General features: G+C 40.1%; 3 protein-coding genes across 8 annotated transcripts; all 3 read right to left on the minus strand.

Moving 5' to 3' along the window:
- safb (scaffold attachment factor B) lies at window positions 1–8046 on the minus strand. Of its 2 annotated transcripts, none has more exons than XM_077534421.1 (21): window positions 7757–8046; window positions 7345–7435; window positions 6591–6652; window positions 6310–6495; window positions 6168–6224; window positions 5986–6019; window positions 4851–5208; window positions 4456–4499; window positions 4275–4378; window positions 3715–3864; window positions 3563–3636; window positions 2664–2701; window positions 2512–2588; window positions 2294–2436; window positions 2115–2214; window positions 1810–1997; window positions 1577–1733; window positions 1425–1489; window positions 799–851; window positions 662–716; window positions 1–572 (listed from the first exon to the last, which is right to left on the minus strand). In XM_077534421.1, the coding sequence occupies exons 1-21, from the start codon at window positions 7907–7909 to the stop codon at window positions 476–478; spliced, it is 2286 nt and encodes a 761-aa protein (XP_077390547.1). In that variant the 5' UTR covers window positions 7910–8046; the 3' UTR covers window positions 1–475. The 2 variants fall into 2 exon arrangements, with proteins under 2 accessions (XP_077390547.1, XP_077390546.1); XM_077534420.1 differs by having other exon boundaries at window positions 4851–5256.
- A 607-nt stretch (window positions 8047–8653) lies between these two features.
- malt2 (MALT paracaspase 2) lies at window positions 8654–18970 on the minus strand. 4 transcript variants are annotated; one of them, XM_077534051.1, is made up of 18 exons: window positions 18787–18970; window positions 18396–18532; window positions 17425–17591; window positions 17048–17178; window positions 16827–16980; window positions 15586–15773; window positions 15293–15389; window positions 15156–15206; window positions 14426–14512; window positions 14002–14205; window positions 12629–12806; window positions 12481–12555; window positions 12281–12408; window positions 12023–12172; window positions 11898–11952; window positions 11726–11828; window positions 10298–10435; window positions 8654–10222 (listed from the first exon to the last, which is right to left on the minus strand). In XM_077534051.1, exons 2-18 carry the CDS (start codon window positions 18530–18532, stop codon window positions 9935–9937), a joined length of 2331 nt encoding a protein of 776 aa, XP_077390177.1. In that variant the 5' UTR covers window positions 18787–18970; the 3' UTR covers window positions 8654–9934. The 4 variants fall into 4 exon arrangements, with proteins under 4 accessions (XP_077390177.1, XP_077390178.1, XP_077390179.1 ...); XM_077534052.1 differs by lacking the exon at window positions 18787–18970 and adding an exon at window positions 18594–18711 and having other exon boundaries at window positions 18396–18492; XM_077534053.1 differs by lacking the exon at window positions 18787–18970 and adding an exon at window positions 18594–18698 and having other exon boundaries at window positions 18396–18489.
- Window positions 18971–20115: 1145 nt separating this feature from the next.
- On the minus strand, window positions 20116–25800 carry tmem161a (transmembrane protein 161A). 2 transcript variants are annotated; one of them, XR_013285328.1, is made up of 12 exons: window positions 25669–25800; window positions 25034–25137; window positions 24871–24954; window positions 23885–23976; window positions 23643–23799; window positions 22905–23120; window positions 22679–22822; window positions 21520–21633; window positions 21276–21450; window positions 21064–21160; window positions 20400–20765; window positions 20116–20309 (listed from the first exon to the last, which is right to left on the minus strand). XR_013285328.1 is itself a non-coding variant. In XM_077534012.1 (11 exons), the coding sequence occupies exons 1-11, from the start codon at window positions 25669–25671 to the stop codon at window positions 20458–20460; spliced, it is 1494 nt and encodes a 497-aa protein (XP_077390138.1). In that variant the 5' UTR covers window positions 25672–25800; the 3' UTR covers window positions 20116–20457. The 2 variants fall into 2 exon arrangements, 1 of the variants encoding a protein (XP_077390138.1); XM_077534012.1 differs by having other exon boundaries at window positions 20116–20765.
- Window positions 25801–27393: the final 1593 nt, after the last annotated feature.

A 27393-nucleotide genomic window follows, 5' to 3' on the forward strand; every position in this document is an offset into this window, starting at 1 on the left:
TTCACTTGATAGTCTGCTTTAATGGTAACAATTTGATTCAGTGGCACTGTTGCATTGAATCAAGGAGGAAAAGGCAAATAAAATAAGCATGCTTTGGTTACAAGCACTCTTCATTTATTACCAGTAAGAATGACTGTAAACATTTATTTAAAAAAAAAAAAAAGCTGAGAGATCATATGTAACGTCACTGAGAAAATGTTCTCCAACAAGCCGTTTAAGAAGAAAATTCATTGTTTTGTATCAACGTAAAAGTGAAAGCTAAACATCAATTGCGGTGAGGTCCATCAACCACGGGTCTAGAAAATGTTTCATTAACAACAAACAATACACTCAAGTGACCACTACAACACGGAAACAAGAGCGTTGCTGAAGTAAAGAAAACCAGATAAAAAGAAAAAACAATACAAAATGGTCAGTTCCTTCCTCTGTGGACTTTTTTTTAAACTTTATTATTTTGTGGTTACCAGGCTAAAGTTCAGAAGCGTCGATTGAAGGCTCCGCCCTGCATCGTTTGGTTTTGTCGGTTGAGCGCCCCCGAGAGAGACTGGGACGAGGCCATGTAGCCTCCGCGACTAATTTAAAAAAAGAAAAAGAAAAAAAAAAGCCTTATTAATTTACAACCAAATTTCAAGTAAAACAACACCAAGTCAAAGCAACTCACCCTCCCATGCCTCCACGCCCACCCATGTGGCTCGGGCCCGGGATACCATCACGACCTGACAAAAACATTGTTGAGATGTTTTTCAGTTTGGATGCGTGTCACACACAATTTACCATCATAGTATTTATTTATTTTACTTTGCCACGGCCGGTCGCCATCCATTTTCCGGTCCCAGTCTCGGCCTCCATCTCTGCAACAAACCTCAACTTTAGAAAACTATGGTGATACTGAACGTCTACCAATGATGTAGAACTGGATACACAAAGTAACCACACCATGATGGCATTCAAAACAATGACGCAGGGCTTCGAGACTATGAAGAAAATATTAATCACAATTAATTTGGTAATAATTAAAATCACGATTAGGACAACCTCTTGTTTTTGGTATAAAATAAGAAAATGTTTAAACATGTAATAAATATTAAAACAAATTGCTTTGAAACACTGATTATGGAAGTTCCTTTTGGACCAAACCCGATTTATTAAATTAGCCATTTTAAAATAAATGCAACTCAAAATTTATATATATATATATATATATATATATATATATATATATATATATGGTTGTTTTTTTTTACAATTAGACCTATGTTGTAATTGTGGAGTGTAATAATTTAAATTGTAATGAATTTACATTCATTGCACAGCTCTACAATGACAGGATGATTATGATCCATGACCATTGGATCTGGGGATGTTATGCTAAAGATCAGTGGCGGCTGTACTGTTCATATGTACAGCTTGAAAATGGCACTCGCCTGTTTATGCGCTTGTCATAGCCTCCGCCGCTCCACGAGTCCCGGCCATGTCTGTCATTGAAATTCTGCAGATGCAAAGAGTTCCAACAGTTATGCGCCACTCATTTAAAACTCTGCAGCGTAAAACGGACAGGAAAGGTTCCTGTTCTTACCGGACCATCTCCACCCATGCCACGGCCACCGCCCCTCATGTCATCGTGGTACCGCCCTCGATCCCTGTGGTCAAAGTCCTGGTAACGATCTTGCCGGCCAAAGTCTGAGCGGTATCGGTCGTCCATATTCATGCGCTTGTCGGGCCAGTCGTCCTTCCTGAGAGGGAGGAAATGGGTCAGGTGGGGGACATTTGAGTGGAAAGGCGCGGTCCAGACATAAAAACGGCCCTAACATGTCGTAAGGCCTCTTCATGGGGCGTCGATCCTGCTCGAAGCGCAGCTGATCCTGCTGCCTCCGGATCTCCTCGCGCTCCCTCATGATGCGCTCCTGCTCCCGACGCCTCTCGTACTCGATCCGCATTCGTTCCCGCTCCAGGAACTGGCGTTCCATGCGGTCCGCATCCAGACGATCCCTCTCAGCCTGGGGAATGAGTAAATGTGAAGACCCGTCAAAAGAGGCTGACAGTACAATTAACCCCTTTTCACACTGCACTTGCACAACATGGTGATATAATGAGTACAACCACTGTGACCTCACCTCCAGCCATTGCCTCTTCTTCATCAGGTGCTTCCGCTCCTCCTTCTCACGGAACACGCGGATTCGCTCACGCTCCGTGCGATTGTCCGGACCGCGATCGCTGCAAACAGATTCCGGTTACGTTGCTGTTGGACGTGCGCTCAACTTGGCTTTGACGTTCCCAGCAACGGCCCCCTTACTTGTATCGACGTCTCTCCACCTCTCGCATATCCCGCTCGCGTTGCCGCTGCCTCTCTCGCTCGCGCTGCTCCTTGATCTGGTCGAACGACAGGATGTCCTTCCTCTCCTTACTGGAGGACTTGCGCTCCTGACTCTTTGAGCTCTGGCGGGGACGGTAGGATGGTATTGAGGAGTGAACTCCATCAGTCTTTTTCCTCCTATCACCACAGACACTTACTCGCTCTTTGCTTTTGGCTTTGACGCTGATGACCGGCTCCCCCTTGGACTTGTCCATGACTACGGTCCTCTCGTCCCCTGCGCAGTCAAAAACTCATGACTCGGTGGCTAATTATGACTACAAAGCTGGGGGAAGAAATCGCCTTCACTCACCTTTGCCATCCTTTCCTTCTCCCTCTTCCTTTCCAGACCTGCAGGATATGACATTTTTTTCAGCTATCATGACACTCACTAGTGTATTTTCATTATATGTCAGCAGATGTGGTCAAGCTGTTTAAAAAAAAAAAAAAAAGAAAAAGAAAGAAAAAAAAGCGGTGAATGCTTGCCAACGTAGTGCAATTTATAGTTTTCAGTTTTCAGATTTGTAAGATGTTTACAGGTTTTACCTGTCGCAAAGACATTTCGAACATAATCAGACATTTTTTTTTTTTTTTTTACACTGTTGTCAAATTTTTTTGAAACCTTTTACGAACCCTAACAAAAACCCTAAATTAGCTTACATTCAGATGCATTTGTCACTCAGTGAGCTACAAGGAACTTTTCCTTTATGGATTTATTTACATTTCTACTTTATATAAAAAAAAATATGCTGACACTGGGAACTCCCTACAATTTATTTGTTTTTTTAAATAAAACAAAGAAATTACGTTGAAATTTTGGAAAACTTTATTATAGAAAACTTTACGTAACTATTCACGCTTAGTTTTTAATTTAGCTTTAGATTTTTTAAACAAAGCTGTAAATTATTTAGATGTTTAAAAGAAAAAGTAATTAGAAAAAAAATGACAGATTATATTTTCTCTTTTACTGCAAATGAATATCAGCTTGAAATATCAGTTATCTGTCTCCTTGACTACTAATAATTGCTATTGGCCTTAAAAAAAAATTAATACATAGGCTACCACTAAAGCAAACCATTAGAAACTCATCTCAGTATGTTGCAGTGCAGTACTAACACCAGTAAACCAAACCCATAATTGGAGAAGCTGTTCAATTAATACGCCTGTCAGTGTCTAGTGGACGGAGCTTATGAAAACTGCAGTCAAGCTTACTTGGAGTCGGTGGAGTGTCTCCGCTCACCGCCTGACTTGTCGGCTGGCTTTTTGCCCGCTGGCTTATTTTTAGCCTGCCGTATTAAAGACACGATCAAGTTGAAAGAGGGTTATCAAATTTCACAATCTTGAGTGTCTGGATTGCAACACACCCGCTCGACGGAAATCATCTTGCCGTGCAGCTCAGTCCGATGAAGGTGGCTGACGCAGTTGGCGGCCTCTTCCGTGGAGGACATAGTGACGAAGCCATAGCAGTGGGCCCCGGGACTCTTCGCGTTGGTCACCACCTTGGCGCCAACAACCTGCGCGACAAAAAGGGCTAGATAAGGAAAGTGACGCTAGCATAGCATGCTGTGTGTAAAATGAATACAGATCAATTTATTGCTTGAACACAGAAAATTTAATTTCAAATTGCTACGACCACCTGTTGATGAAAAAACGAAACTGGCACGCACCCTTCAACTGCACAATGCGCACTTGACGTCACATCTGCAGAGGGCAGGAAATTCAAACCCGAATCCAGTCTGAGAACTATTAGCCAGAGGCTTTCAGGAGTACCCATTGGGAACAGCTAAATCTACTCATTAGAAGATGTTTCATGTATAAATGGTCAAATAAGGCTATTGTAAAGATATTTTGGCCAAATTGTTACAGAGAGCAGCTTTAAAAAAATAAAAAGCAACACAGCTATCCATCCATCCATGATACAGACCTTGCCATGTTTGCTGAAGAGCGTCTTCAAATCTGTGGCCCTGGTAGTGGAAGCAAGCCCGCTGACCCAGAGATTCCTGCTGCCTGTAGCAGGACTCGTAGCAGCTACACTCATCAAAAAGGACAAAATCACGACCATGCGACGACTAGCGTGCAATACCGATCGTAATTAACGCACTCACCCTTTTCATCCTTTCCCTCATCCTTGCCATCTTTTTCTTCAGAACTAGAGACAAATTAAAACGACAAGTGAGGAAATCCGCAAGCACCCAACAAGCTTGTGCGTCTTCAGACAAAAAAACAAAACCAAAACAAAAAAAACAAAAAAAACAAACAAACAAAAAAACAAAAACCGATCATCCCGTTGTGGGTATTTACAGTGAGTAAACAGGACTTGCACCAGACAACCCCAACGTGCTACTCATTTATGACGTGTAAAAGTGCAGGGAGTGCGATATGAAAAATGCATTGAATTGTTTTACCGTCTTGAAAAGAGCATCCAATTCTTACTAGCACAAAAGAGCCAATGCAAGAGAGATAGCCATTTTTGGTTTCTAGTAGACAGAAAGCAACAAACCTCTTGTTCTGATCTTCGCCCTCTACAGAGGACGACTCTTTCACTGCCGAGGATGAATCTGCAGTCCCATTCTCTTCTGTCTTCTCATCCTCACCCCCCTTAGAACCCAATTCCGAACCAACAGTTTCAACCCCAACGTCCTGTTCGCTTACACTAACAGCTTGCGAGCCCTTTTCACTGTCCAACGTCTCTTCTGGGGCCTTCTCCGCATCCCCGGCCTCGGTGGCGTCCATCTCAAGAGCATCCCGGTCGCTTTCCGCGTCCGCTTTGGCTCCCGTGTCGGTGGACACATTGTCTTCCCCGCCGGCGGTGGCAGCCTGTTCTTCATCGGTGCTCGTCTCGCGGCTCGGGTGGCGGTCTTCGATAAGCGGATCAGATAAACAAGACCCAGCTACTTTGTCATGTTCTACAGGTTTAACAGGAATAGAATGGCACAGAGTTTAATCACTTCTGAAACACAGCAATGGTTAAGGAGGAAGTGGCAAGGCCTGGATTAGGAACGTCATGACCACGTGCCTGTGCGCCGACAACAACTAAGCATAGTTGCTTACGTAGACCCTATGGAGAGACTGGAATGGAGCCCAAAAGGTAGCATGATAACCACAGACTAATTCTTTTGCCTCGCGGGTCGAGCTAAGATGATCACCTGATCCAAATCAGAGCCCATGATGGAAGAGAGCCGCAAGATTAGCAACGCCACAGTGGGTGCAACAGTCCTTTGGCTTGGCTTTACAGTGTCCTTGGAGCAAAACTTCAACTCAAGTCCAACAGTTTCATGTCCTTATGAGAGCTTGTTGCCTCGGTATTTGTCAAAAGATGGCTTTGACGGATCTTGACGTCTGCAGTCTTCGAGCGGCCACCTGGAACACTGCAAGCAGCCTGCAACGGCTCATCCTGACTTGCAGTCCGATTGCTGTCAACGTGTGTCAAAGTGGCAACGCTCAAAATTGGCCAAAAAAGGTAAGTGGGCCAGTTTTTCCAAATTCAACAACAACCGTTAACCAAATTCCAACACAGAGCCAGCAATCCCCTTTGGGCTTCCAGTCTCTCTCTTTCTTGTTGAAATTCAAGATCGTGTTTGCATTCCAAGCTAATGCTACGGAAAACCCATTTTCTGACCCTTTCTATACATTACCTGTTTCTGCTAATAGTTCATCAGCATTGGCGGTCTGAAACACAAATGGTTACATTTATTTTAAAAGGTTTTTCATCTGCAAAATACATATTTAAATATTGAAACATTTTTTTTACCTGCAAGCACAAAATGTACAGAAAATACTGTATGCATTGTATCTGTCAGCTATAATATAAACTTACCACATAAATTGAAGAGCACAACATATCTTCATCTTCCATCCCCCCAGAGTCTTCCAACTAACAAGAACGGGATTAGCATAATTCAATGTCGCTCCCTAGATGATCAGAACTCCTTATGACTTATATGAATTTATTTTCTCACCCGTCTTGCGTCATCTTCAGAGTCAACGGTTACATCATCGTCATCATCCAGCTGCTCATCTTCCGTGCCGTCAATTAAATTCCCCAGATCCCCCACATCCTGTTCTGGCAATCCATTGTCATTGTCAGCCTCGTCCAGCACATTCATGTCAAGGATATCCATGTCGTGCATGTTCTCATGTTCATCCTGAGGAGAAAGGCACCATATTTACATCTTCATAAGGTCACAGTCTGAAAGAGCAACCTCTGATGTTGATGGTCGCATTTCGAGTGGGAGCATACATGGCCGTCATGGGATTCATCTTCCAAATTGCCGTCCTCGTGTTCAGATCCTTGAGTTACATCTGAGGACAAAATGCAGATAAAAATCAATATAAGGCTAGGAATTAATAAGCTATGATGAATGTATGTTAAAAGAAGTCTTAAATGCTGGTAAAAAGTCAAAAATATCTGGGGTAGATAAATACCAATACCAGGTAATGCTACCGATACCAGACTTATTTTAAACTATCAAGTCGGCTACGAGAGCCCTCTTGTGGCCGTTCTACTATTAGGAATTACCCAGCATGATGCATGAACAATTTTCAAGGTGAGCTGCATCTGTCAAGGCTCTCAAATGACTGTAAGATCTATCTGTAATGTCTATCTATGTATAACTTTATAACTAAGGTTTATATTAGTACATTATTCATGTGTTTCTACCTAATTCTATACATATTTGGCAACTAATTTTCAAAATGTTCCTCTGTTCGATGCGCTGAAAAAAAAAACACTGTCCAAATATAAAATTTTTGCAAATTTTAGGCTCCCCCCTTTTTAGCATTTCCTTCCAGGTTTATTTTTGCCGTTCTTCAAATTTCTAATAACAGTATAAACAACTGGTATTGAGTCTGATTAGATTACTTATTAATGTTGGCTGAGGGTGAAGGGAGCCTTCAATTCTGCATGATATCTTTCCAATCATACATGATTTTCCTGAAAGAAAATGTTTATACACTTATACAATAATGTGTCTTGCATTTTCAGTACACAATACCTCTTGCAGTCCGTCGTGGTGTGGTTTTCTTCGGCGCCGGGTCCACTGAAAGAACAATTGCGTCGGGGTTTCCTCCCTCCTCCTCGATAGCCTGCGTTGTGTATATCATTAAAACAAAAAAAAATAAAAAAATAAAAAACAAAAACAAAAAAGACACTCAACGTCACAAGACTGCAACCTGCCACATATACGCTTTAACTCAGACCGGATCCCCTTGCAAACACAAGCGAATAGCTTTAGCCTCGTTAGCACGATGGCGTAAATTAGCCTACTGGTTAAATAGCTTCGTAGAGTGATGTTATTCTGAGCAGTTGTGCACATTGAAATACTATCAAGTTGTATGCTAAAATGTTATCTGAAGACTCATAGCTTATAAGGCTCTGTTTGTGTTTATTTAATAACGAAATGAGACCTTATGCAGGCGGTCCGAAAGCACGCTCTTGTTGCCGACGGTGTCCAGGTTTCGTTTCTTCAGCTCGGCCTTCAAGTCAATAACTCGCAGGTCCGACAGTTTACGAACCTCAGCGCCTACCGGAATGTCATTCTCGGTTGCTGGATCAGCCATCGTTTCTAACCGTGGAATACCTTACTTCTGCCTGTAAGATATTTGTCGCAAAAAACAACAACGCCGTTTTTCTGCACAGGCGTAATCGACCTCAAAATGGAGCCCTGTCGGCGGACAGTTTTTTTTTTTGGTCTGGCTTGTCGTAAGTGCGCATGCGCAGTAGAAATACAGTGCGGGCCGGGGGAGCCAGAGTACTGAGTATCCCTGATGGCCAAGAAAAGGAAAACGAAAATGAGACTTAAATTTAATATTTAGGCTAGGTAGTAAGAGCACGGATGGGAAACTGAAATTATGACGTGGGGGGCTACAATTTTTCATGAACGGTACATAGGACCACGCACTTCCTGACCAGACATATGACAAAAATGCCATTTTAAATATAGACAAAATTGTGCATAGGTCAATATTTATTGAACCAATGTGCATCCGTATTGTAGTGACGATGAAGCCACTCACTTCCCAGAATGCTTGTAAATGAATAATTTGCCTTGTCACGTGCCTGGGATAGCTTTGTTTTATGAAAATCAAAGAAACAGCAATCCTCTAAGATTCAAAGGAACAAAAGAAAATTTCAGATGAAGCATAAGAGTGTTAACTGTAAAGAATAAAAAAAAAAAAAAATACATTGCCGTTTTTTGTAAACCCCCCAAATCCCCCCCCCCCCCCAAATAAATAAATAAATAAAATAAAATAAAATAAATAAATAAATAAAATAAAAAAATAAATAAATAAAAACGCTGATATAGTTCCATGTATGCATTTTTCAGTCGGAGGTTGGCTCCCCAAAAAAACTCAAAATACAAAAACGGGGGTTTGGGGGTAATCTGCAACTTAACTGCAAATGAGTTCGACTGCAGAAGTAGTAGTAGTCGAGTAATTTAAGGAAACGTGCCTATAATCCACTCCCTTAGGCCACCAGTTGCCCAACCCTTTAAGTATAGACACATAATTATTATTACATCATATATTTGTATGACAATACCTTTAATTATTAGTAACACAGTAGGCTACAGTATATATTTTTTCTAAAAACACAAACTTCCAGTACTTTACAGACTGCCCTTACAATGACATTCTCCCATCCAAGAGACTCAACATTCTGCTTCCAACAAATAAACAAAAATATGGCCTCCTTTGGCCTTGAGGCAGCTCAACAACATTTTTACAACTACATGGAATATTAACGAGGGTGTTTTCATCCAATGACTCTTGCTGATGGACGGTGGTCTCGTTGCAAGGCAGCTAAACAGCTGTCATTTTGCATTCCAGAAGAATACCATTTGTAGTTTGGGGCATGCCTCCAACTTGGAGGATAGTTGAGTTTCCACACCAAAACTTGGGATTGTTCTGTGCTGTCCTACCTATAGGTCTTGCTCGGATGGGATATGAAATATATGAGATATGAAACATCTTCTAAGACAACCACAACAGTCCAGTTGTGATCAATATCCTAAGAGTGAAATGACCTGGATGAATAAGAATATTCAGACATTGCTGTATCAGCACTTTTATCCGGATTTGTTCTTCCTATAGTCTCATGCACCATCCTGCTACAATGTTTTGTGGAAATTGGTTTTGTATGCATGATTTTTCTTGAAAGTTTAAGACTTTTTAACCTGACTCTTGGAAAGAATGCAACTTTTTTTTTTCCCTTGAAAATTGGCAACTTTTTAAATCTTACGGCAGTGATATGGTAGTATCTTGACTTGGCAAGATTTCTTAAAACATGGAAACATAGCAGCCTCAACATATATAACATATTTCGCCTTGATTTTACATGTAAAATCTTGGTCAGATTGCAGTTTTTGCAGCATATTGTGTGTAGTATGCTAACTGTATGTGTCCTATTTTTAGCTGGTTTACAATGTCAAAATGAATGCTATGAAAAAAGGATTCATTATAAAAACAAAGTTAGTGGTTGTCTAAGACGTGTACATAAAGAAATTGATATGAACTTGCATCTTTTTTTCCCCCAAAAAAATCTCACAATGTTTCTCCATAATTTATGTGTGGATTTTCTAAGGCTTAGTTGGAATGGTAATTCATTTTGTCCCTGTATTTTTCAGCATTAGAAGTTGCAAATAGTGACCCCGTGTTGGAAGCTAACGGGGAAAACTCCTCGGAGAAGGAGGAGACCTCCGAGATAGTGCACGAATCCAGACTGAGGGACGGCGAGGCCGAGCTCGGTCGTGGTTGGTGAAGGTTCAGTTTGGACACCAGCGGTTTGCCAACCGTAACCGTTTGCCTTTCCTCCACTTCCTCCTCCAGGTTGACGTAAATGTAACGGAGACAGACGGTGAAAGCGAGCTCCCTCTGTTAAGACACGAGGCCTATATAAAAGGCACTCATAAGGCAATTTAAGTTGATGATAATGAAAAGAGGCCTGACCTTGAGTCTCTGCAGGCTGCAAATACGAGTGTACAGGCTGGGGAGTTCAGGTGAAGGAAGCTGTTGTTTGATTTGTAATAAGCTGCCGGCCTCGACCAAAGTTTCCTGATTGCTCTTTTTTACGTCAACATCCACATCCTGCCATTAAAACACATCACACAAATAAGGAGTAGGGCTGTCCAATTAATCGACATTCAATTACAATTTCAATGATTACATTCCACAATTACAAAATCAGCATAATCATCAAAAAATATTATTAATACAAATTTTTTAGCTTTTTAAATTTGCACCTTTTTTAAATTTTAAAATAACTAATTTAATACATTTAGTTTCATCCAAAAGGAACTTGCATAATTAATGTTTCAAAGAATTTTTATTTTCTCAATGTTTTGTGTTATTTTTTACATTTTCTTATTTTGTACCAAATAAAAAGAAAAGAAAAGATTGTCCTACTGCACAGTGCACATGCTGCACTCCAACATCAAGTTTTTGCCAACACAAATAAATGAATAAATATACAAATAAATAAATAAATAATATTAGAAATTTTATTTGATCCAAAAGGAACTTACATAATTATACGGTTTCTATTTTTTTTTAAATTGGTCTTAATATTTTTAAATGGTTAATCATTTTATTGTTTTGTACCAAAAAATAAATAATCCTTTGAATAATCATGAATTCAATTATTGCCAAAATAATTGTGATTTTAATTTTTTTCCATTATCTAGCAGCCCTAATAAGGAGTTAGTCAAACCAAAACATTTATTTACAATAATATATTATATGCACCTGGCTTCGGCCTTCCTGGGTGGAATTTTGCATGTTCTCCCCGTGTGTCTGGGTCTTCTCCGGGTTCTCCGGTCTCCTCCCACATTTCAAAGACATGCTTGGCAGGTTAATTGGCGGCTCTGAATTGTCCCCAGGTGTGCTTGTGAGTGTGGATGGTTGTTCGTCTCTGCAATTGGCTGGCAACCAGTTCAGGGTGTACCCCGCCTACTACCCAAAGCCGGCTGGGATAGGCTCCAGCACCCCCACGATCCTTGTGAGGAGCAAGCGGTTAAGAAAATGGATGGATGCATATTATATGCAGCACCATTAGTCTGAACACAGTATTGTGATAAATATTGTGTTTTTGGAATATGAACTAAGCGGCAAAATCCACCCATTTTATCCATATCAGGGGGCTGCAATTTTGCCGTTTGTTGTCGACTGAAAATGACATGATACTTGATCAAGGCTCAGGTAATAACAGTGTTGAATTTGCATGTTCCAAAGTAAATAAAGAAATTCTCTCGTCACATTAAATAAAAAGGTTATGAGTAAAAGTATATTTTTACTCAAATAAATCCCTTCTCTATATTAAACATTAAATACTCTTCTGGAAAGAAAGAAAACAGTGCCATTGTGTTTGTGTGATCATACCTCAGGGAAGTCAGTAAGATGAGCAGAGCATGAAGCAATTTCTTTGGGTTTGTCAATTATGCGTGTGTAGATGACCATGATGTTGGAGAATTCAGCAGCAAATCTATAAAGCATATTATGAAGAAATTATTATTTTGAGAAAACAACTGACGTCAATTGCTTTCATACAAACCCAAGTTGGACCTTCACACCACAGTCAAAGTGGATAAAATGGCTCTTCGGCAGGACTGTAAAGTCGAATTTGCACATTTAAACAAAGTTCTATGTGATTGTACTGAGTGGTTTGACTTCAAGTACCATGAGCAACAGCCCACTGCAGGTTGCGAGCCGAAGAGACCGCAGAGCAATCCGACGTCTGAATAAGGTCAGTGAGGGAACGCCGCTCGGACAGATTACTGCGGAGCTCCAGGGCCTGTCTCCCTCGCGTGATTTCAAAGCGGCCCATGTCTGGTTAGAGAATGAAGAAAGACGGCTGTATCAGAAATTTTGCCGTTACAGTGGACAATAATAAGCTTGGAATGAGGACTTTTATGTACTTCTATGAATTGCATGTACCTTCTGCCACCCTGTCCAGCATAACGGTGACCTTCTCGTCCTGGCAAATCCGCCGCTTGAGGAAGCTTATGAAGATGCCGTTGGACACATCTTCTGTCCTCACTTCGTAAGCCTCAGCATCGACGCACCTAAATGAAATTTTTGAAAAATACTAATAAATTGGTCTTCACATTAACGCAGACATTTCCGCCCCAACTTACGTTGCATATCCAAACACCGTATTTGCCGTCACCTTCAAAAGCCCAGGTTGGACTATGACTTCATCGTTTGGATTTCTAAAATAATGGAAGCAATTCAAGCACATAGAAGACATTACATAAAATACCGGCAACATTTAATATGTAAAACCTTTTCCGGCACATGTCCAGCAGGAACACGTTGAGTCCGGTTTCTTTCTCCTGCATCCTGGTTAGTATATTCTGCACGCAAATGCAGTATTCTGACGTGCATGAGGCTGGCGCGTCGATGGGCACCATGAAACTGTTGCCGTAGTTCTCATAACCGTGACCGGCAAAGTAGAGCACGCCTGTGGAAGAACGACAAAGATAGAAGTTTGTTGATTCTTGGTAAATCCTTTGCAGTAATTGAAAAGTTGCATTGGCATTGAATGGATTGATTGTTGGAGTTGGACACAAAAACTAGGACCTTTAATATAAAAAATAAATAAATAATAATAATAAGAAGAAGAAAAACCGAAAATTAGAAATTACTATATTTCCTTAACTAAACCAGGTGTAAATTTAGTCATCCCTAGAGTATCAAGTATTGGTTAGAAGTGAGGTGTTATTAGAGAACATGCATTCACTTGTGTAAATGCATCGGTTCAACATACAGTTGCTATTTTAATTTTAATGGAATATTGATAGAACAAAAATATATGATATGTGCACTGTATTAAAAGAAATATTGTATAATCACATATTGCTGTATACTGTTAAGCAGTATTATGTATGACAAATGTAGATAATAATAAACTGAAATTATTTTTATGTTTTCCATTTTAATTATTTAAAATTATATTGAATTCATTTTGTGATTTTCCTCGCATGGTTTCTCTGTGCCCCGCCATGTCCTTTTTAACCACAGTTCTTCAGGGTGTGTGTGTATGTGTGTGTACTTGTGGGCATGTTGGGGTGGGGACAGGTTTTGTTTTTATGCTGTATCTCGGTTATTTTAATTGGACAGCATTTTGAGTTACATTTTTATATAAGAAAAGTTCTATATAAATAAAGTTTTATTTGATTTGAAAAATAGCTATATTAGAATAAGTATTATAAAGATCATCACATCACTTACAATAGTACTACAGAATTATGACAATCATTTACAAATGTACTTACATAAATTGTATTTGTAGATGTACATAATAATCATAATAATACTTTTAATAATCATAAAATTTTTCTTAATACCTAAAGATGCTTTGTAAACTGTATGTGCACATACTGGTGTAAAAAAAACATCAACAAAAACATACCGTAATATATTTGACATATTGTTACTTTGCTATAATTACATTGTAATAATTAATTAATGAATGATGTTTGTCCAAATCTATTTAAAATTGACCAACACTCTGTTGACTTGTATCAGATGTCATAAACTGCCCTGATTCCTGAGGAGAATGGTGGGTGTGGAGAGGCCTTTAATTGAGGTTAGGCGATGAGGAAATGCAGTATAAAAGAGAACAGGTTCTGAAGCTTAAATGCCCAAAGACGAACCGTAAACTCCTTTGCCGAGGAGCAGCAGGAACTCGGTGACGGCGCTGTGCATTTCCTGCCAATTGAGGTCCAGCAGAGAGACCACCTTGAAGTCCATTTGTCTGAGAAGGTTGCTCAACTCGTGGACGTCCGCCCTGGGGGCGCACAGCTGAGTGCGGTACTGGTAGTTCAAGTTGCCGATCAGGAGGGCCACCTTGTCTGTGGCTGGGGAGGGAAAGAGCTTTAACGGCACTACCAGAAGGTCATAGCACTTTGAAGCGTCCAATCAGATTGCTTGAATTTCAGTGTTCAATTAGTTGATAAGGGGTGGGTGATTTGACCTCAATATATGCAAATAATAAATATAAGTAAACAAAACACATCTGACACATATTTCTATAATTTGCTGTGACATATTAAGAGGAAAAAAATAAATCTCAATTACCATAAAACTGGTTGGATAATGTTGGCGGATTGGTCATCTGTGGATGATCTTCTTCGCTGATTATGGGACTGTCCACTTCCTCAGATTCTATAAACATAATATGTCTTGAGCCATTTCATGATTTTGTGTTTGTCTACAGGCAGCAGTATACAAACACCCTATATTTTTTCTTAATATTTACACTATAAAACAAGAATTAAAGGCGGGGTCTTCCGTTTTCACTCGGAAATGCACTATATAAATACAGATTCTTTTTTTGCTCACTCACTCACACAAGCTTAGATGATAGCATGATAGTATTTAGCTTAAAAAAAAAAAAAATTGTGCGTGCTGTCAAGTTGCTGCGGGAGTGACATCACGTAGCCGACAAATTCGCCTGGCCCCGTCTGCCGACAGTGAGTGACCCCCCCCCGCTCTGTGATTGGCTGGAGGGGTAAACAACTGTCTGTCCACAGAAACGTCCCGCTGTTGACAAAACAAACACAAAATGGCAAAATACAGGTTGGGGGGGGGGGGATTTTGGAAAAAATCACCACCACACATTAACAGAAGCCCAGAGGTGTAGATTGAGAAGGACTTCATGGGTATACATCCTGTATTTATATAGTGCATTTTCCTGAGTGAAAACGGAAGACCCCGCCTTTAAAAAGTAATGTAAATATGAACAAAGAGAGGAAGTGAACACATCTCTAGTTCCTCTTTGCTTTATGATATTTTGTTAAAGGAATACCTAAGCCGCGGTCAACTGCCACCCAGGAGGGATCCGTGATGGAAGTTGGGCCTGTACATAAAAGGAAAACAAAATATTATATCCAAAGAATTGTCGTGCAAAATATGCATATAAAAATAGAATAGATGATGTTTCACCAATGGTGACAGTAGCAGGGTCACTCCACACTTCGTGAAAAAAGTTGAACACCTTGCATTTGTACTGTCCTCTGTGTGCTGTGGTCACACACGGAATCTGGAACATCAGAAACAGAACTTGTATTGTGTTATAATTAGGGACGTCATAATACTGTAAGATTACTTTCTTTGTATACCAGCCGGGAATGCTAAATTGTTAGCTAAAACAAACAAAAACAGTTTTTTAAATTGCAACAATTCAGAAGTCAAAAATCACCAAAAAGATATGGTGATGATGATACAGCGTGACTTACTTTGAGTATACGTATCTTGTGTTGTGGCATCGGAGCAGAGTTGTGATACCACTGGTACTGGGCAGGAGGGTTGGCCACAGCAGTGCACTCCAGGAGCAGCACGTCACCCTCGGACGCCACTTGGGACTGAGGCTGGTAGATGATACGCACGCCACTGGATGAGCCCGAAAACATGCCGCTGCTACAGCCTGGAATGAAGGAGGAGTTGTGGAGTTTCTTCCTTGGTCCACAGAGTTTTGTAAAGTGGCAGAGCTAAGGCTAAAATCATGCTAGCTGTTCTCTTGCTACGCACTGTTGGGTTATTTTCCTTAAGTCACTCATCAGGCAGCTGTGGATTTTGTGCAGCTTGGGTTACTTTTACACGAGGTTGGGTTAAATATTTTGACCCAGCAGATTGGGCTGAAGACTGGATTGGCTGGACTTGAGCGGAAGCTGCTGATTGTTTTGGAGTTTGGTGTACTGAAGCTCAACTAAATGTAAACTAAAGGAGTGAGCTAGCGGCTAACGCTGTTATCTTTAAACACTGGGGATAGGGTTCAAATCCTGTTCAGGGTGGTTAGCCCACCCATTTACGTCAAGAATAAAGCTATTATAACTTAAATTGAAAAAAATAAAATAAATACCTAATATCATACATGAGCTTTCGGGGTTCATTTTAAATGCCCCAATATTTGTTTTGGTATTAGTCTTGCACTTGACAAATATACTCCATATATTAAAAAATAAAAATTAACTACAGTGTTCCCTCATTATAACGCGGTTCACTTTTCACGGTCTCGCTGTATGGCAGATTTATTTATTTTTTGTGCAACTTTGCATTCATTTTTTTTTTTTAATAGTAATGTACCTATTTTATAAAACGTATGAAGGTTTGAACATTGTGAATGTTTAAACAAGAGAGAAATGTGAGAAAATGTAAATGCCTCAATGAGAACAGTGTATAAACTGTGTGGTGGGCGGTTTTAGAGCCTTAAAAATTTATAATAAATGTCAAACATAAAGCTAACTACTTTTCGGATTTCATTTATTGTGGGTGGCAATCCCTGACTGAGAAAGTTTTTCTTCTTAGATATTTTTAGTAGTTAAATTTGCATTATTTTTAACTACAGCTACACTGGACTGGACTATTTTTACTTGCCCGTAGGACTGTACCATTTACATCTCATAGGGAATGGAAAGCGTTTGTGTTTGAACTATTCAATAGAGAATGGATGGAAGAAGGAAATCAGGGGTGGTCATACCTGGACTGAAGCCGGGTGACGAACGAACCAAGCGCACCTGAGCCCACTGAGAGAAGACGTAGGTGTCTCCATGGCTGACTCTACAGATGTAGCTACCCTGGTGCTCGGGGCCCAAAGGACACACAACAAGCTCAGGTGTGCATCCAGTCGAAATCTTAAATAAATATAGTAATGAGTTAATGCGAACTCGACGTCCTGTCATTACTAATAACAATACTCACCTCCTCTTTGCCTTTAAACCACTGGTAACTCAGTCCAGGAGGCCCAGAGGCTCGGCATGACAATATGACTTTGCTGCCCAGTGTCGCCAGTTGGGAGCTGGGCTGTATTGTGACCCGAATCTGCTCTGTTGCTGTTTTATATGGAGAAACATTTTTTTAAGACAATAATGCCTCTACATTGCTATTTTTAAATGAGGAAGAGCTTTTAATTGGGAATAATTAGTTGATTATGTTTTATTGCGACATCAGCCTCAATATGCATTTTCAAATGAATAATTTAGCATGAACTATTTTGTGGACCCCCAAGCAATGGCTCACAAACTGCTTTTTAAAGAAGCCCTATCCTTGGGTAGACATTTAGCCTGTTAGAGGCCTACCAGTAGAGGTGAGCAGCTGCACGGCCTCCTTGTGGTTAATCTTCCTCAGACACTGTAGCAGAAAGAGGAGAGAACAGGATCGATCGACCAGTAGAGCTAAGAAGCTGCGTCCCGGGCTTCCTGCCGCACTTAGCACCTGGAGCGAGCAGTTGGTCACATCCCTTTCACTGCAGGAGGGAGGTTTAGTCAGTGTTATATACACTGTAAACTCCCAAGGAATTCATGATGACACAGCTGGGATATTTAGTTACAGAAAGCATATTAGCAAATAACAGTTTTCACACTTAAACAGGATGTGCTTAAAGGTAAAGACTTAATTATAAGCAAAAATGCCTAGTTATCTTTTTGTTGTTGTTCAATACCCCAAAAAGATTAAAAAATAAATAAAAATCTGTGAGCATGTGAGAGTTGGCTATCACACAAATATTGTAGATGACTTGTCTTTTAAAGGCCAAAGAATGAAAGCTATAACAAGTGCAATCAAAATAATTCAGAATATCATGGAGGTCAATTATTTCCTTTGTTATATAGTGAAAAAGTGAAATATGTGTACAGTATTACTCACATTCAAGAAGCACATTGGAAAGTAATTTTCAGAAGTCTCATATTCCTACCTACTTTTTTTTTTAAATATAAAAAACAAAATATTTGACTCCGTTCATACAGAATCTAAGTAATATATTTTTGTTTTCTTTTGAATTTAACTACTTAAATGAAAAGACATTTCCACCTGATTAATTTAATGAGACGCACCATTGTTTTCACTTTCACTAGCTGTAGTACTTGTAATGGCCAGTAGGTATCCCAGTACATTTGTCCAAAATGTGTCATAATTTTACGCTCAGCAAGCAATACCGAGACATCTCTTTGAAATCTAGCAAATAAAAAAATTATCAATTATACACAATTCGAAATTTAATGTAAAACTTTCTCTTTAACAAATAAACAATTTCGATGCGTTCATGGCCCACCTGCAGCGGAATTTCGGGTCTTCCGACACAACTTGGGCCAGCTGCCTCCATCCGCAGGTGGAGTTGTCCAACATCTTGGCCAGTCTGTTGAGCACTTCTTTGGCCAAATTTGCGAGAGTGAAGTTACACTCCTCCATCTTTTCATGCGTGTTCAAAGAAGAGCGTGGTGAAAGAAAGCAGTACCGATTAAATACTCACCGCTAGTATAGGGGGATTTCCCCGTTAAAAAAAAAAAAAGAAGCTAAGCTCTGGAGGGGAAACTTCTTGAATAAGATAACCGGAAACAAACTACAATGTCACAGACTCACTACGAGGTGAAATGAAATACAACACACGCCCCAAATTTATACTTCCGCGTTGGCGTGACAATTAAATCTTGTTTAAAACTTACCGAGTGACTCGCCGTTGGATTTCAAGATCGTTGTGGGAGCGTCTCAGTTGGTTAAACAGGAATTTATGAGAGTCATTTTAACACCCCGAGGCTCATAAAATGGATAAAGTTCCTCAGATGATCATTTCGGTTCCTCGTTTTATTCTATCCGTGCCTCTCCGAACACTGGGGCTCGTTAGCACGTGTTGCCATGACGACCGCGCTGAGCTCAATGATAAACGTTACTGTGGGACATTCCGTTGATTTACACAATAATAAAACAAAAACAAAAACCCACTGAAATACTGAATGTGCATAACATATATACCAGGTGATTTTTGTTACGTTATTTACTCGATTCAGCTCCTCCTGCTGTAGTTTGCAGTTGTTAAAAAAAGGAAACGGAAAAAGAAGAAATGTTTTTAATGAGCTACACACAGTAAGTTAAAGAAAAAAAAAAACATGCATTCTAACATTCTAAATACATTTTGAGTTGCACTTCACAGTATTGAAGAAGAATTCTGACAATTCAATCTCGTAAAAAAAAAAAAAAATCTCCAAGATCTTGATCCTAAGCAGAGTCACTTTAACAAGTCATAAATTCCCCTTTGGGAATGGATATCAATGTCTCGTCAATAAATAAAATGCCGCTTTTCAAAACAATTAAGATGATGCAACTAAAGATATAGCAAATTCAATCTCCTTATAAACTACTTAAATATAGTCACAAAAGGGATAAAGGGAGGTTAATGTTAAAAATCCCTGAGCTTTTAGGCACTTGGGAATTCTTTAGGGAAAATATGGATGACAAACAAACGTTCAACCACACTCATCATGAAAATAAAACAAAAAATAGCACTTTTAAATCGGTTCCTTGATGATACAATAACACATCAATAAAAAGTACATACGGCCACAAAGTCATCCCAACAAAGTTACATATGACAAGCAGGAAGCAAAACTGCTTGAAACTTGGCTGCTTTTTGGCCAAAATTTTTTTTAAAAATAAAGCATCACAGCATCGCAAAACCCAGATATCATTCACATGCATCACACAAAAATACAATATAGAGAATAAAACCAAACAAAGTCATTTTCCCCCCCCGATAAAACAAAAAAACAAAAACAAACATATTACGAGAATAAAGTAACAGGTGAAATAATTTAATAGCGTGCTTGTGGCTTTCTCCTGAGCAAGTAATACTGATATTAAAAATTATCACTTTTTATGTTTAAATGGTCAAACCATGTCAAATTATCATTTTGAAATGTATTTAAATTTAACTATTATTGTAACTAACATTTTTGTTGTTCATAAACTTGCCTTTTTCCTGAACCCCCCCCCCCCCCCCCAAATTATTAAAAAAGAAAAAAAAAAAGAAAAAAAAAAAGACTTTAATCTAGTAAATTACAACTTTTAGTGTATGTACTATACTTGCCAATGAATTCAGTCATGTTCAGCCACGTTGCCAAGTGTGCAGCGGTCCAAAGTATTTGTAGGAAGTCAAATATTGAACGCAGCATTTAAAGCAGCAGGCTCGAGTCTGAAATGTTGCATAAAGTAGGCGACCACGTGGAAGATATGTTGCCGTATTTGGTGGTGTTTTCATACCAGAAGCCGGCTCCGGTCTCACCTGAGCAGACGTCGTCATTTCTGGGACGTTCAACGGCTCAACGGGTCCGTGTGTCGTCCTAGTTGCTCATGAGGTACTGGTGGAAGTAGATGCCGAAAAGCGAGCTGATCACCTGGCAAGCCGCCACCCACCAGGTGAAGAAGGCGAAGAAGCCCCTGAAGAAGAGCGGCGTGAGGACGGTGCGCAGCGCTGCCAACATCTCCGATAGGCGGGCCACCGTGACCTGGATGTCCTCCTCCATGTCCTCAAACGACTCGTCGTCTTCGTCCGGAGCGCCAGAGGTAACTGGCGCCGCCGTGGGCATGGACGAGACGGGGGTCACGCCGGGGGTCACGTTCGCACTTGCGCCACTCCACGAGAATCCTCCTGGAAGAGAAAAAAAAACCCATCTCATTTGTTCGCAATGTTCACCCTTAGGAAAATAAAAACAATTACTTATAATACTTTTTTTTCCACTAGATGGAGTCGATGAGCAGGACCAGTCTACAGAGATTTTCATAATGTAAACGATGTATTTTGGGAGACTTGAGGAAATGTCAAATTTCAGGGCGATAGAAGGACATAGAAGATATTTTGACAGCTGTCAAATGTCAGTATGTAAAGATTCAAGTTTCACTTCTTTAATAATGATTGACGGGTGTTTGTGTATGCTGGAATTACTAACCGAGTGCCTTGAGGGCCAGCGTGGAGAAGAGGATAAGAAGCACCGGAACCACATACTGCAGCGTCACTACACTCAGGTAGCAAAACACACGTGTAACCTAGAGAAGCGCACACACAAATTCTATTCTATTCTATTCATTATATCAAACTCATGCCTTAGCTAGTTTAAATTGGTGGGGGACTAATCCAATGATCATCAAGTGATGGTCCGACCTTCCTCTGAATGTCAATGGCGGCGATGCGTCCGGCCTCCTTCTTCATTTGCTCCACCCACTTTTGGGCCAGGTTGAGGTAGGCCTGTAGATGGTAGCGGGTTAACGCTAGCCGCAGGACACAAAAAGCCACCACCGTCCACAGCCGCACGCTGTCAAATGCGTCGCTGGACACCCTGGCGAGGCGAGGCGAGGTCAACTGATTTCAAGGCTGTTTGCGAATGGAATGTGTTGGATGCACTCACAGCGTGATGGAGGTTTTCCCCAGCGGCGCGTTGGCGAGGAAATCCCTGGCCATGGGTTTGACCCACAGTATCAAGACGACCATTGGTGACAGGAAGCTCATGTGCAGCAGAATCCTATAAGACAAAGTTAAATGAGCACAAGAGCTATCAAAATTAATCGATTGATCGACAAGTTTGGGCTTAATTATTGGAAAAAAATAGTAATCACAATTTTTCAAATGTTTATTTTTTTGGTACAAAACAAGAAAATGTTTAAATTAAGAGCAATAAAAAAAAAAAAAAAAAAAAAAAAAAAAAAAAAAAAAAATAGAAACACTAATTATGTAAGTTGCTTTTGGACCAAACAGAATTGATAATATATATTTGTTTATTTATGTTGGCAAAAACTTTAAGTTGGAGTGCACCATGTGAACTGTGAAATAGGACGATCATTTAATTATTTATTGGTACAAAACAACAAAAAGTTTAAATGTAGAAAAAAAAAGAAAAAGAAATATTAAGACAAATAAACTCTTTGGAAACATTAATTCTGCAAGTTCCTTTTGGATGAAACAAAATTTATTAAATTAGTTATTTTAACATTTAAAAGGTGTAAATATAAAAATATACATTTAAACAACTAAATTTGTATTCATCTTTTTTATAATTATGCTGATTTTGTAATTGCAGAGTGTAATAATTGAAACTCTAATTAGACAAGTAAGCAATTATCAAATTAATCACCAACTATTTTAATAAATCGAGTAATTTTTTGAAGCCTTTTTTATTAATATATAAAATTGTCCAAATCAGCATATCAACAGTTAATTGTTCACTGATTTCTGTAGCACTTCATGAAAGAAGACTTATCTTCTGTGTTTGATCAAAATAAGACATTTGCAAACATCGGTTTTTACTTGGGAAAACAATAACCGAGCCGGTAACATAGTACAACATCACCACCCCCATTTTTAAAATCACTGGTTAATAAACAGTGATTCGGGGGGGGGGGGGGGGGGGGGGGGGAGCTTTTGTACAACACTTTAATGCAAAATTAAGATAATCCAATGAGTCAATTAATCGATCGAATAATTGAGAGATTAATCAATATGAAAAATATTTGACAGCAACAACACTAGTGAGCACTCCTCGTAATTCTGCCAACCGTATCAGCACGCACTGGATGAGTGGCCGGTCCGAGTTCATCTGCACGGCGTCCAGGTGAGTCTGAGCCAGACGCAGTCCGGGGAACGCCATCAGGGCGCCGACGTACGAGCAGAATGCGGCCAGCCCGAGCTTCACCGTCAGCTTGGTGACGGGGACCCTTGACGCCAGCATACGAGAGGACAGCATCGTGACCAAGCAACATAAACTCCACCCCCTTGGCAAATTAACTGTTAACTTACGACCAGTCGGCGTAGCCCTGCTGCTTGGCGAACACCTCCAGGTTGTCGAAGAGGCTGGAGAAGCCCGACTCCAAGCCGAACTCCAGGTAGTCCTCTCGGACCACCAGCACCAGCATGGCCACCAGCAAGCACAGGAAGCCGAAGGCGAGGCACACGGAGCGCTCGCCGCCCTCCTCCGAGCGGAAGTAGTGGCTCGTCAGCGTGTGGAGGGCTTTGCTGAAGGATGCAAGTTAAGAGAAATCTTGGTTGCTTCGTCACGGGTAACTTTCACACAGAGATCCTGCAAAACTATAAAAAGTTTGCCTTTTGGACAGAACACAAAGAAGTCTGATATGTCATTGCGACCAGCGTCCGGTGTGAGGCATGGTCATTGCGGTTAACCAAAACGGAAACCTTAAAAAAAAAAAAAAAAAAAATCTCTCCATTTTTGTCGATATACTTTTAGGGTTAATTTCAAATGTATTTATTTAAATTTTGTTTAAAAAAAAAAGATTTAAAAATTAAAAACTAACTAAAACTAATACTAAAAACTAAAACTACACTTAAAAGAAGCATTTTTAAAAAATTACAAAATAATTTAACAATAAAGCTCTAAAAACTACTTAGAACTAACTAAATTTAAAAAGCAACAAAATAAAAAGTAACAATAATGAAAAATCCAAAACTGAGCACTGATATCTTCACAAGTCAAATATAGCAAGTCTTCTCGGCTTTTAGATTTTGTACAAAAAAGGATACAGGCTGAAAAGAACGGTGAGCACACACCAGATGGCGCCAATGTTCACCTCCTTGCTGGCATCAACAACACTGTAGTAACACTCAGTGAAAAGAAAGATGCCGGTAGTGTAGACGGCAAAGTCAATCAGCCACTGGTACTCCAGGAAGAAACGCAGCACTGAGGGTGAATAAAGGAAAAGAAGAATAAAGTGTTTTTGTGTGTGTGTGTTAGTTGATGTTTCTTTGAGATGCTTTCATCCAACCGAGGGCATCCATGGCGTTGACTGGAGCTTTCTCGAGGTGAAGGTCGATGTCTTTGGGCACAGTGAGAGGCTTGTTTTCTCCGTTTTGTCTCCTGAAAAGAAAACATCAACATATTCAATATTTTTGTATCACCAATGTGAAACCAAGTAACAAAATTGAATTTTTAGGTATTTTTTGTTGTTGTTTTATTTTTATCTATTTATTTATTTATTTTATTTATTTGCTGTTTTTGGCTCTTTTCCCACATAAGAACAATATGGATTTTTTTTTTTTTTTAATTATCGAATGGTTTTATTTGTTATAGTAACATCAGGATAATATGGCTATAATGTGTTGTAAACTTGCCAAGCTTTTATATAACATTTTTAACATGAACATCAGGCAAATGTGATTCGTTAGCTAGAATCCAATCATGAATCAGAAGTGTTGACATCATCCAAACTATGCGTTTGATTGGTTTAGATGCGCAAATATGTCATGTCAACTCCACTGCAATCATCTTTGGGTCCGAAGGGGTAAAGAACATTTTTTGTAAGCATTAAAACAGCTGTGCTATAATACTTGATGGTCAAACCTTTTGTAATCTGGCATTAAACCTGAATTCAACTCAACAAAACACAAAATAGAAATTAAATTGACCTCAAGATGTAAAAGCCAAGCTAGTGCATTACAGTTTTGTCTTCTTGGTAGACTCATTTAAAAAAAAAAAAAAAAAAAAAAAAAGACAAAAAGATTCCACATTACCACTGTTTAATGAAAAACAACTCTAAATTTTGTGAGTTTATTTTTTTGTGTATATCACCAACCAAAAAAAAAAAAAAAAGTGTTTCCTTGTTACTGTGCTTATATTCTAAATCTTGAAATGTACCTGCATTTATTTATAATAAAAAAAAAGATCCATCTCCAAAATTAGCCCTTTTCATCACGACTTTCTCTGCCGGCATTGTTAGGACAACATTCCCTCCGGCAGCATCTGTTGCCTCACCTGTCTCTCCTATTTGTTTTGGGCATCTGTTTCCCAGCCAGCGCACACAGCTCCCCCTCGGACGGATGTTTAAACCGGAACAGGCTAGAAGAAAACAGAAGAAATGGGCAACCTGTGATGTCTGCTTGCCCCATGACCAGGATAGTGGTCCGACGGTGCCCACCTGCCATTGCAGAGAAGCCAGCGTGCAAAGGAGTAATGCGGTGCCATCCTCTGCATGATGCTGGCGGTCAGCAAACTGACAACCAATTGGATTCCCATAAGTGCCTATTGTCAACAAAGCACACACACACAAAGTGAATATTCTGCCAAAAACGTTCTATAAGCGCTTGTTGTCATCTGGGAGACAGTTTAGGCAGGCGTACCAACCACTAGTCCACCGCGTTACCCCATTTTATAAAAACAAGTCAAAATGAGCATTTGCAAAGACGACAGCGCTTATAATTTGACGGAAGACAGGAAACCCATAAAGGGTTTACTTGTTTCCTGTGATGACTATTTGCACTCCATCGCAGCTTAGTTTATTCCTGAATCACGTAACGCAACACAATTCACTCACCACGTTATGGAAAAATATTAATACAGGGTTGTTGTTGTTTTTTTAGAAGTGTGCTACAAGCCCAGAGTAAATGAATGAAGCAGGCAAGTGGCTGCCGTGCTAAATTTAGCCAAACTTACGCACCTGTCAGTGTAGCTTTAGGCGTTAGCTCGTTAGCTTTAACACGGGTGCTCTCGTAGCGAAACGACGTCAGTGCCAAACCTAACAGCAATGAGTAAAATTACTGTCAATGAACTTACCATCTTTTTTTCCCTGAATTATGTCCTTGCACAGACGAGAGCAGCTGAAACTTCACGAGTGGAGGAAACAGCTGAACGCGTGGTTTCTTCTTCGTCTTCGGTGACGTAATGTAAGGCTCTTGGCTGCTTGTGATATGTTGCTGCCCCCTAACGTACGGCGGGGGAATCGCTATAGAGTCCCGGATGTAGCCTCGGGGTTAAGTGCTGCCTTCAAGTACTCCGTGAAAGCTGTGTAATTTGTTCCACTCATAAAAGCAGCGTTTTCCCCACAAGCGTTCACCGGTGGTGAGTGCGGAAACATTCTCAAAACTAATAGGGGTTTGATATAAATTTATGTTTCTGACCTTAAGCAGAAAGCATTAGCAAATGTAATTTAAAAAATATGTGTTTTGTACTTTGTGACACTCTTACCCAAATGCACATAAATCAACGGTTAGAGTAGACAAAAACGTATTCAATCATGCAAGACTGCTGGAAAAATATGACTTACAAAGTGGTAAAACGCAGTCCACCGTGCTTAAACTTGTACCCCGTTGTTAAATTTGCTTTTCTGTCTTAGATTGCTATCATATATTGTCTAGTAGTATATGAAGAAACATTTACTGATTAAATTTGGGTTATAGAAAGATATAATAATCATACCTAACTGAAGTTTACAATTCTTGGTTTCATTTCCTTTGTTGTATCGGTATATCGTGAATGATAATCTCACCATTTCATGCTTCCTCTAACACGTAGTTTAACGTTTCAATGGGTTAAAATGAGATTTAGTCAAATGATTAGGCTTAAAGTCTCAGATACGCTCCTCTACATCGTTGTCATGAAAACATGTACAGTCTAAATCAGCCTTTTCCCTTCGGTTGATGCAAATACGTAGTAAACCATAGTCATAACCGAGTAATTACAATGTGTATTCTCTTAATATGAGATTATTCTAAGGAGTTTGGCCACCGGTGGCTGTTATTGTCAGTGCAGACATAACACCCTAGCTCGGCCAGCCTGCGCATGCATCATAATGTCAGCTCATCCTTTTTAATGCATGAGCCCGGTGCACCGCCGCGGCCTCCGAGGACCTGCTACCCAAATCCATTCACCCTATTCAAATCCGTTGGTTTTATCTGGGTGGTCTGCCAATTTAATGTTGAATTCTCTCATGCTGCTAATTGGTGGCGCTCCTCCTGCCGCAAGATGTGCTTGATCCCTCGCCCCGTGCATTTGGGCGCGAAAGCGTGACGTTGTGATGAGAGAAGCAGCAGAAGTAACATCTCTGGTGGCTTTCTCCGCACCAGCAGGCAGGCGTATGTAAACATACATTACATGAAATGAACACGTTCTCTGTTTAATGTGCCTCGGAGTTGGTGGCGCTGCAGGCGAAGCCCCGAGGCAAATTAGTCAGTGCGAGGAAGGGGAAAATGGATCCGATTAGGTTTTAATTAGAATGTCAACTTTTTAAACACAGAAGACCCTCTAAAGTCGAATGCCCCAAAGTGGTTTAATTTGGAGATCACTACACAAACAGACAACTATTTAAACTGATTCTCACCAGGGCTGGACTGGCTATCCGGCATACAGGACAGATGCCCGGTGGGCCGGCACCAATTGGGGCCGATGCGTAGCTATTTAATTATTATTTTCCTCCATTTTAGCTCAATAGACCAGCCCACAATTTAGACGGAGCAGCGGCGGGCTGGCGGGCCCAAGTCAAAATGTCAAGGCTGATTTTTA

Source organism: Festucalex cinctus, chromosome 10 (assembly GCF_051991245.1).
Source record: "Festucalex cinctus isolate MCC-2025b chromosome 10, RoL_Fcin_1.0, whole genome shotgun sequence".
Classification (NCBI taxonomy): Eukaryota; Metazoa; Chordata; class Actinopteri; order Syngnathiformes; family Syngnathidae; genus Festucalex; species Festucalex cinctus.

Bases quoted from the DNA above. Each gene is read 5' to 3' on its own strand.
- safb (XM_077534420.1), bottom strand. From the start codon at position 7,909: ATGGCTGATCCAGCAACCGAGAATGACATTCCGGTAGGCGCTGAGGTT. The intron at 3,865-4,274 runs GTCTGTATCATG...TTTGTCGCGCAG, and splicing joins TCTTCAGCAAACATGGCAAG to GTTGTTGGCGCCAAGGTGGT. The intron at 1,490-1,576 runs GTAAGAACAGGA...TTGCATCTGCAG, and splicing joins GCATGGGTGGAGATGGTCCG to AATTTCAATGACAGACATGG.
- malt2 (XM_077534051.1), bottom strand. From the start codon at position 18,532: ATGGAGGAGTGTAACTTCACTCTCGCAAATTTGGCCAAAGAAGTGCTC. The intron at 17,179-17,424 runs GTAGGCCTCTAA...CATATAAAACAG, and splicing joins GCAGCTGCTCACCTCTACTG to CAACAGAGCAGATTCGGGTC. The intron at 16,981-17,047 runs GTGAGTATTGTT...TATTTATTTAAG, and splicing joins GGTTTAAAGGCAAAGAGGAG to ATTTCGACTGGATGCACACC.
- tmem161a (XM_077534012.1), bottom strand. The intron at 23,800-23,884 runs GTTGGATGAAAG...ATTCACCCTCAG, and splicing joins CAACGCCATGGATGCCCTCG to TGCTGCGTTTCTTCCTGGAG. The intron at 21,161-21,275 runs GTCGGACCATCA...GCGCTTCTCTAG, and splicing joins CCATTGACATTCAGAGGAAG to GTTACACGTGTGTTTTGCTA.